This window comes from Trichogramma pretiosum, unplaced genomic scaffold (assembly GCF_000599845.2).
Source record: "Trichogramma pretiosum strain Unisexual culture from Peru unplaced genomic scaffold, Tpre_2.0 scaffold65, whole genome shotgun sequence".
In the NCBI taxonomy this organism is placed as follows: Eukaryota; Metazoa; Arthropoda; class Insecta; order Hymenoptera; family Trichogrammatidae; genus Trichogramma; species Trichogramma pretiosum.
Window position 1 is genome coordinate 959,818 of NW_019641689.1, and position 10,104 is coordinate 969,921.

The 10,104-nt window shown below is 29.5% G+C and overlaps 1 protein-coding gene across 1 annotated transcript; it reads right to left on the reverse strand.

The window, feature by feature from the left end:
- Positions 1-8,945: 8,945 nt before the first annotated feature.
- Positions 8,946-9,423, reverse strand: LOC111694278. The gene is made up of 2 exons (XM_023461756.1): positions 9,254-9,423; positions 8,946-9,178 (listed from the first exon to the last, which is right to left on the reverse strand). Exons 1-2 carry the CDS (start codon positions 9,390-9,392, stop codon positions 8,946-8,948), a joined length of 372 nt encoding a protein of 123 aa, XP_023317524.1. The 5' UTR covers positions 9,393-9,423.
- Positions 9,424-10,104: the final 681 nt, after the last annotated feature.

Sequence of the window (10,104 nt, forward strand, 5' to 3'; positions counted from 1 at the left end):
GGGTTTTTGAGGATGCTGAATTCAAATCTAAAGTCAGATGACCTCTCAGACCTCACCTTCGAGGTCATTTGAAGGTCAAACATAATAAATTCGATATAAAAGTCCGAAAAACCTATTTTTTATGTTTTAAGGGTCGGTGAATTTGAATCAAAGTTCATTTCCACTATACTGACTAATTTTAAGCTTATTTCAAGATTGAATCAATGAAAAGAGGGCAAAACTTGATAAAATATTGTTAATTTTGCATGCCTGCTTACCTTTTTCTTTTATAACGCACCTTTTTTTCTTCAAACGATCGGCGTAAAGGTTGCCGTTTGCGTTTAGTTCCTCTACGTTGGCTCTCTCTCTTCAACATCCAGCAGTAATCAGCCATCATTGCAACATCCCATCTACCTTGATATCGCTGCTCCATATGTTTAATATCTTGATGGAATCGTTCTCCTTGTTCGTCGCTAAAATCACCGCAGTTTTTCGGGAACTCATCTGAATGGTTATGCAAGAAATGCAGTTTGTATGACATATTACATTTCATTTCACCGAAATTGTTTATCATTGTTGATATTAAAACTTTGTAATCATCGCTTCTGCGATTACCTAGAAAATTTTCCACTACATTTTTGAAGCTATGCCATGCAGCTTTCTGAACCTCAGTCATCTTAGTTGGAAAATTGTCATCTTTCAGCATTTTTCTTATTTCTGGTCCATCGAATATTTCTTCTCTTAATTTGGCATCAGATTTATAGGAAAATTTAGATTCTAAATATTTGTAACATTCATCGCTCTCGCTCAAAGCTTTTACAAATTGTTTCATAATGCCCAATTTAATATGTAAAGGCGGTAGTAAAACTTTTTTAGGGTCTACTAATGGACTGTTAATAACATTATGATGTCCAGCTTCTAAAGAATTTCTCTCAGTCCACTTATGGTCGGTGTAATGGTTTTTACGATCTCTGCTATCCCACAAGCACTTGAAACATGGGTACTTTGTAAATCCAGATTGCTGTCCCATCAGCATACGAAAAACTGTGGTGATTTTAGCAACGAGCAGGGAGAACGATTCCATCATGACATCAAACATATGGAGCAGCGATATCAAGGTAGATGGGATGTGGCAATGATGGCTGATTACTGCTGGATGTTGAAGAGAAAGAGAGTGAACATAAAGGACTAAACGCTGACGGCAACCTTTAGGCCGATCGTTTGAAGAAAAAAAGGGGCGTTACAAATGAAAAAAGTAAAAAGGCATACGAAATTAACAATATTTCATCAAGTTTTGCCCTCTTTTCATTAACTTAACCTTGAAATGACATTTATCTTAACTTTTTACAGGTTACTCAATCAAAAAGCTGAATTACTTAGCTCAAAAAACCTATACACAATCTTTTTTTGATACTTTGTCGTTTTCACTAGATTTAATCTTGAAATAAGCTTAAAATTAGTCAGTATAGTGGTAATGAACTTTGATTCAAATTCACCGACCCTTAAAACATAAAAAATATGTTTTTCGGACTTTTATATCGAATTTATTATGTTTGACCTTCAAATGACCTCGAAGGTGAGGTCTGAAAGGTCATCTGACTTTAAATTTGAATTCAGCATCCTCAAAAACCCATATAGGAGTTTTTTTCCAATTTTTAACCTGTTTTTTATGATTTGACCTTCAAATGACCTCTAAATGACCTTTACATGTCAACATTGAGTCAAAATGACCTTGAATTTGAATTCAGCGACTCTCAAAACATAAAAAAATATATTTTTCGGATTTTTATATCGCATTTTCTAAGTTTGACCTTCAAATGACCTTGAAGGTAAGGTCATAGAGGTCATCTGACTTCAGATTTGAATTCAGCATCCTCAAAAACCTATGTAGGAATAGTTTCAGATTTCAAAACCTATTTTACATGATTTGACCTTTGAATGACCTTCAAATGACCTTAAATCGATCTGATGGCGAGAAACCGACGACGGATTCGGATTCAGCGACCCCAAAAACATAAAGTCTACTGGGTCCGGTCTCTGGAACTGAGCATTTTTTTTTTTGTGTGCCTGTGTAATAGCATAAATTGCATTTTATATAAATTTAAATCATTTTATAGAAATGAATTGAATCAAACCTCTCTCTGTTGGTACCTGGACATTTCTCAAAGACACATCATTGTCTCTTTCCAAAACTTCATTGCCATCTCCTAAAGCCTCATCAATGTCTCTTTCCAAAACTTCATTGCCATCTCCTAAAGCTTCATCATTGACATTTTCTAATTTTTGATTGAGATTTTCTAAAGAGTCATTATTGACTTTACAAGTTAATGAGTCTGAGAGACCAATAGCTTCTATATCTGACAATGAAAATGACCTTCTTTTGCCTGTCGTATTTTTTCCAGTATACGTATCACATCTTACCAAATTGACTCTGAGTACTTTTTCAGTCAGTAATTTGGGTACAAGGTCTAATTTACTCAGATTTTGGTCGATATCTTCATTCTCTGTAGTAGATATTTTATCGTCCACAATCTTGGCATTCGTATCAGATCCTGCTTACCAAAATCAAAAATAGGAGTTGATATTAAAATGCAAAATTGTACATTATTGTATAAGAGTATCATATAATTATGAGTTCATATTGTTAATATTGATAGATTTTTAACGATTAACCTTTTGTTGGTTTCAAACAAGGAAATGCTCGAAGGATGGCTTTCGGTGTTCAGAATAATTGTATACAATTTCTTGTCCTTCTAATATGTCTTTTGTTGCAAAGAAAATGATATGTGGACCTTTTTCATTTATCCAAACTGTTGGTTTTACATTTGCTTCATCAGAATGATTTATGAGACGTCCATAACTCCCATCATCCTCTGTGGCATCAATACTGAAATTAGAAAAACCATTATTTTTAAAGTGTAGATTTATATACAATATTAAGTATGAACACAAGTTCATACTTAATTTAAGTTGTAAATTTACCAATAATTAATGCTACTTTTGGCCCTAAAAAAAAATAAGTAGCTATGCTCATCATTCCTCTGCGAATGAAATTTCTCATTTTCAATAGCAGACTTCCAACCTCTGATTAGTTTTCCTTTATATTCGGTGACATATTCATCTTCTTTTATGACATCACTTGCATAAAGTCCCCTACCCAGTCCTTTTGGTTTAATCTGCAAGTTATATTTCAATTACTCTCATATTATATTTAATTACTATTTACTATTTATTAAACATTTTTAGATTACCGTCAATTTACTGGATTTGCCATTGTCGAGCAACTTATTGATTTTTTCTTTAAACATGGACTCGTAAGCAGCTTTGAATATCTTTAATTTTTCTTTATCCACTGTAAAATTTAAGAATTAAGAGAAAACACTTCGTTGAATGAATGAAAGTAAAAGCTAACACAAAAAGAAAACTACTTACAATCACGAGCCAATGTAAAACACTTTTTCCAACCATCAAAAGGTGTTTCACACATCTTTTGACCATTTTTCTCGGTCATTCTCTCTGGTATATAATACGTTTGCTCATACTTGACTAAATAATAATAAGGATCTTCCATTTTTCACAAAAGCCACTCAAAGATCCGTTCGTGTCATGAACTCTCCGATAAATATGTGAATTACAATATAGGTATAGATACTCGTACTAAAGTTTGAGAGCACGTCGTGAATTACTAACCATAAACTCTGATGTACGTTTGAAGAATTCAGAGGTTGTCGGTCTGTGTGTACACTATGCATACATGCGTACTCTGTAACCTCGTATTGGGACCGTTTGCAAAGACACGCTTGCTCAGAGCAGAGACGGGTAACTCTGTTAATGTGTTTTTTAGTCTCGAACGGTCATTTTATCGTACGCCGATAGCACGTATTAAAACAAGGTTCTACTATTACATTTAGATACTTTGAAGTGAACCTTTTTCAAGAACGAAATACAAAATTATTCTATTGTACTTGGAGAATATAGTCATCAATATGGAGGTAATTATTATTAAATAAATATCAGTTTTTTATTATTTATTGACCTCAATCAAGATTTCGTTCTGATGCACTTATTGAATAGTAGACTCGTCGAATATTGCATCATTAAATATACGTATAATTATAGAAAAAAGTTTTTTGAAAAGGCAATTAAGAAGTATTTACGACTTCGTTTAATGACAGGTTTAATCAAGTTGAAAACCCAATACCCCCAGTTTAATAGTAATTAACTGCAATACTCATAGTTTTAATAACACATTAGGAAACCTATCGTGTCCATTTGATTAAAAAGTATTTGTACATTAATTTGATACAAGACATATTTTTAGAATTCTGACCCCATGAACTATGACAAATGGTAGTTGCATATCAAAAGAAGTCAATTTGTTGATACTGAAGCAAGTATCACTATATACATATAGAAAAAAATAGATTCATGAAAAAGAAATGAATAAGTACTGATCCTTTGTTTAATATGTGCCACAGACCCTTACAAATTAGAAACATTTTGTCAAACTACAGCAAGAAAATCAACTTTGTTAATACTGAACAAAGTTACACTTTCTATATAGAGAAAAAATAGATCTTTCATGAATGAATTGAAAAATAGTAATGAATTTTTTTAGTAACGGTCTTAGATTTAAGATTTTAACTTTTACAATCTTAATTTTATTTTTTAATTGGTTCAGGTGACACACCTTGTACTTTGAATCAAATCTCCACTCATAGTACAAAGTAGAAAAGATTTTTCAAATGGCGATTACTTAGTGTGATGAAAACCTTGGTTTAATGTTCATAACTCTAACAACTATGACAATACAAATGGTAGTCGAATTACAGCTTGAAAATCTATTTTGTTTGTACTAAGCCTAGTAGCTAGAGATCCTTGGAAAGGATAATATAAATGTTTTGATGACTTTTTTCAATAAGCTGTATTCCTTTTTTTCTATGAAATATTTTATAGGCTATTTTGTTTAGTATTAATGAAGTTAATTTTTCAGTTGTGGTGTGACTTAAGTTTTAATAGTTGTAAGAGATATAACTTTGAAACGTATTTTACAACTGCAATAAAAAACTAAAGACTATTTTTATGAGTGGCGTATATGGGTCATATCAAAAAAGAGTTTACAGTTCAAAAAATAAAATTAAAACTAAGTATAAAAATTTTAGCCCTCGGACTATCCCTCATGAATATAAAGGGCTTCAAAGTTGGACTTTCATTTTTAATATTGTATTCTTATTTTTTTGGGTTAATATGAAACAAATTTTAAATAACTATTTTTTATGCAAAATTTGATCTTATATTTGTATATTTAAGGGGTTTTTAGGTTATAAATATGATTTTTAATAACTACATACTAAATCCAGCATCACTTTATACTTAAAAAATGAATCTTTGGAAAAATAATTAAAAATTTCAATGACTTTTTAATATGCGGCTTAATTTTAAAGTTATAATTTTTACAATGGCTCAAGTTGGCATAATCGCCAGCACAGTGCCACTTTTATTTGCGGTCTTTACGCGTATAATCGATTCTAAGCTAAATGATTCTCCACTATAATTGTTTCGCGTCAGCCCACATTTTTCCATGGCTATCACAGAATTTTACAACATACAGTTAAAAAATGTATATAATTGTTTTTTCATCGAAAATATCCGTATTTAAAGGTCCCATCTATTTAATTTTTTCGTTTTCGTGCAATTAATTACTTTAAATTTTAGCACATTGATGTGTCATCTTTAGCAATCGACTCAATCACGATACGAAAATGGACTTGCAATAAGCTTTGCTTTTGCGAGTCCAATAATAGTAAGACGTATTAAAGTACTGTCTCTCAAAAAAAATCTATTGTAGAAATACCGAAACCATGGACCTTTAATATAGTTTTTGATGCAAGTCCACATTCACAGATTTGCCAACCTTAAAAAAATAATTCGATAGTGATTTTCTGAATATCGCATTATTATATACCTTAAAAGTGCATGGTGTATTATAATTACTTGTTTTTACTTTTTTGAAATGTTGTGAGAAAGTAGAATTTCGTAAAACAATATCTCATTTGCTTCGACTTGAAATTTTTTCTTAAACTTTTAGCTACAAGCTCGCATCTATTATAAAAATACATGATCAATAGATCTTTATATAGCTTTTGATACAATGGTACATTCACAGATTTGCCAACCTTAAAAATGATTCGATAGTAGTTTTCTCAAATATGAATTATTTTAGAGCATAAAAATGCATTTCATCTTATAATTAATTATCAAACTACATGTTCGATTGGCAAATTAAATAATTGGTTTGATAATTATAAGATGACATGCATTTTTCTTCTGTAAAAGAATTATTTTTTGTCCTATTACTAACGAACTTTTTTTGATAGTACCATTTTTAATAACATTAAATTATAGTTCATTTTATATCAACATGTAAATTACAATAAATGGCTTCATCAGAAATGTTTGTGTACCGTAGAAGAAAATTGAATCAGTGGATCAGAAAACCCCAATAAATCATTCTATTTATAGAGCCAATAAAAAAATGTTTTTAGGGTTACACCTTTTTCTCATGGAAAAATACAGAGTGAGGAACCGAGACTGGATAGAATATACAACTTTTGATTAATCTTAAAAACGGCAATAGTTTAAGGGGAAGGCTTCTTTTAATACAAAGAAGTGAAATTTAGATATCTATTTAGAACAAAAATTAGAATAGCATGAACCATAATATATTTTTTAACAGATTAGTGATTCACTTATTTTTCAAATAAACTACATTTAAATATTTTCAACAGCACTCTAGCGCGATCTACGGTTTAGTTGAAGTGCTGGTAATTAATTTTTAATTTTCATTTTTTTTATACTTTGGATCGTCGGTAACTAGTAAAATTTGATATTAATGCATAATTGGAGGTTTGACAAGGTTCTACAAAACAATAAGTGTTTCGGAGCATTTCACAAATATTCTTGTTGTAACATTACATAATATTTCATTTTTTTCAGCATAATTGTTCATCAGAAGAATCTGATTTTAAAGAAAATAAAAACGAAGGACTACCTAAAAAAAATATTAAAAAATCTTGCCGTAAGCGTGATTCAAATTTCTATAGCGAATTAGAATCATCCATTCCAAAAGAGAAATTAAAAGTTAAAAATTTAGTTTCAGGAAAAAAAAGGAATGCAATTTCAAATTTGAAATCTTTTCCTAGTACTTCTCGCAACTCAACGTCAGAAACAAATCAAACTCAGCTAGCTATAACTTATGGTTCGAAAAATGAGTTGCGTAAATCAAAAGCTAAATGTTACAATGAGTGTGAATCTGAATCTGAAGAAAAAGATGAGTCAAGCGAATATGAACCTTCTTCTGAAAATGAATCATCCTCTTCTGATAATGAATCATCTTCTCCTGATAATAAGTCATCAGGTGATCATCAGGGTAAGTTCAATTTTATCAACATAAATTTGACATAGATTATATACAATTTTTCACATTGTTTCAACAACACCCAGGTGAAAATATCTCATGAGATCCTACAACGGTTCCCATATGTGATCCAATGTCAGATCTACATAGGATCTTATATCAGATCCTATGTAAGTTCTGACCTACGATTATCGACATGAGAACCTACGTAGGATCTTATATGTAGGTTCTTATATTATAGGTTCTTTATCCCATGTCAATCAGCGAACAAAATTCATACATTTTGCATCGGATCCTACATGGGATCTTATATAGGATCCCATAAGAGTTGAATCATAAAATAAAATTTTTCTTCTTTCCCAAAGTTTCGGATAATTATATGAACAATCATCTTCAACTTACTCTAAATTTGAAAAAATTAAGTATTAACTTATTTTATTATTACGATAAATAGTGTTTATTATTATCACTGGAAAATACAAAAACGTAAGTGTGTATATCGTTACATACTATAAAAAAATAAGTTATTTGTCAGTTTTATAAAACTTTATAGATACTTTGTTTTCATTTACTAGTAACATATCAATCACACATATATATTTCACTAAAGAAGCATCTGAAAGTTTTTATTTCATTTTCATAAAAGTAAAAGCTCAAAGAGACTGCAGCTCAGATTTATATTTTTCAATTTTTAAGAAACTAAAGCAGACAGATTTAAAGTCAACCCAGTGTAAATACAAAATATAAAACTAAAGAAACGCTTTTCTTGCACCAAAATTTCAAAGTTACTACAAAAATAAAACTTTTTCAAATAATTAACGAACATTTTTAATTTGCTACAAAAATATTAATAAATTTATTTTAAAACTAAAGGAACAGTTTTTTATAACAAGTATTTTAGAGTTATAAAAAAAAATATAATTTTTTGTTTTGATTAAGGAGCATTTTTTATTTGGTAGTAACATATCAATCAAACATATGTATTTTTCTAAAGGAACATTCGTTTTTAATTTGCTATCAATATTATATAACACACTTGCTTGATTTCAATTCTGTCTGTTACGATTACATCAAGTTCCAAGGCAAAAAAGTACCGTAATATCTTTGACCTCTTCATAAAGCTGAAAGTTTTAATTTCATTTACATGAAAGTAAAATATAGACATTGCGGTTCAGATTTTTACTTCTCAATTTTTAAGAAACTAGACGAAACAGAATTGAAGTAAACTCAGTGTAAATACAAAATCTAAAACTAAAGAAACGTTTTTTTTGCACCAAATACTTTTAAGTTACTAAAAAATGACTTTTTCCATTAATTAACTAAAAATAACAATCAACACAATTTAAAACTAAAATAATAGTTTTTTGCTACAAATATTTTATAGACTTACAGTATTCATAGAATTTGGTTTCTTTTTCTTTCACCTAACTTCTTATATGATATTTTTTATTTTAAATTTTTTTCAAAAACACTTTATAAATTAAAGTAAAAAAAACTTAAACTTTAATAAGTCCTCTAATAACTTAACTCTCATTTGACCACTTTTAAATTAAATGTTATTCAATTCTTCTAATCGTTTTCTAATCTGAGAATAATACTCTTCAACAGTTTTTTCATCCAAGAGCCATACGCTGTTGTTGTTTGGTAGCATTTCTTTTACTCGACGGAAGGTTTTCTTCAAATCGGCGATTTTTTGGGTCAATTTTTTATTGAAGGATTCTTTAACTTTAGCTATCTCCTTTTTAGTCATCCGCTTCTCTACACAGTATTCTGTTAATATGGCTAAAAATATATTTTTATTGTTATTAAAAAAATGTTATTGAAAATATATTTTAACTTTTAATAATGATACTTTACTTTTCAGAAGTTTAAGTTTATCCTTTTCTAATTTTTTTCTGGGCGAATTGGGATTGATTTTGGTAGAACATTGACCGACACTAAATGTTCTGTTGACGAGTTTAATTGGTGTCCATAAAATATCAGCTACGTCGCGCATAAATATCCATGGATTTTTTTGTAATTTTAATAAATGCCATACTTCTTCATCGATAAATATTTGTAATCCTAGATAAATCTGTAGAATTAAAAATAATAAAATTATAAATTGATTAGTACATACAAAAAAAAATTTGATTAGTACAATGATACAGTTGAAATAAAAAAAAGCAACATTTTTTCGAGTTAAAAAAAAAAGTTCTCATTACTTTACCCGAGCCGACTTTAGCCAAGGAGTTGCATAAAGGCGTGCAAAATACATTTTATTTTTATTTCTGTGAATTTTTTTTCAATAAATATTAATTTTGAGACAAAATTATCACGAGTAAAAATTTTTTAAAATCGATCAAAAAAATTCTCGATTCGGTCAAAAATCGTTTTTTTTAATCTTGCAATTTCTTGCAAAAACAATTTTTTTAATCTTGCAATTAACATAGTATTGTGGAACTTTGAGAATTCTTAGAATCATTTTACTCGAGTCGTTTTGGGTTGAAAAGGGTTAATAATATGACTTCATTCAACATAATTAATCCTTTGTTTAATTAATACATTTTTCTATTCGAAGAATAGATTTTAAAATTTGCCCAGGGGTATTTTTGAATACTGAGAGGCGCTGCAGTATCACATACTTCTCAATACTTAAAATTTTTTATTCAAAGATTTTTACGGCACAGTTAACTCGTGAATGCTTTAATTTAAAAATCTTATCCATT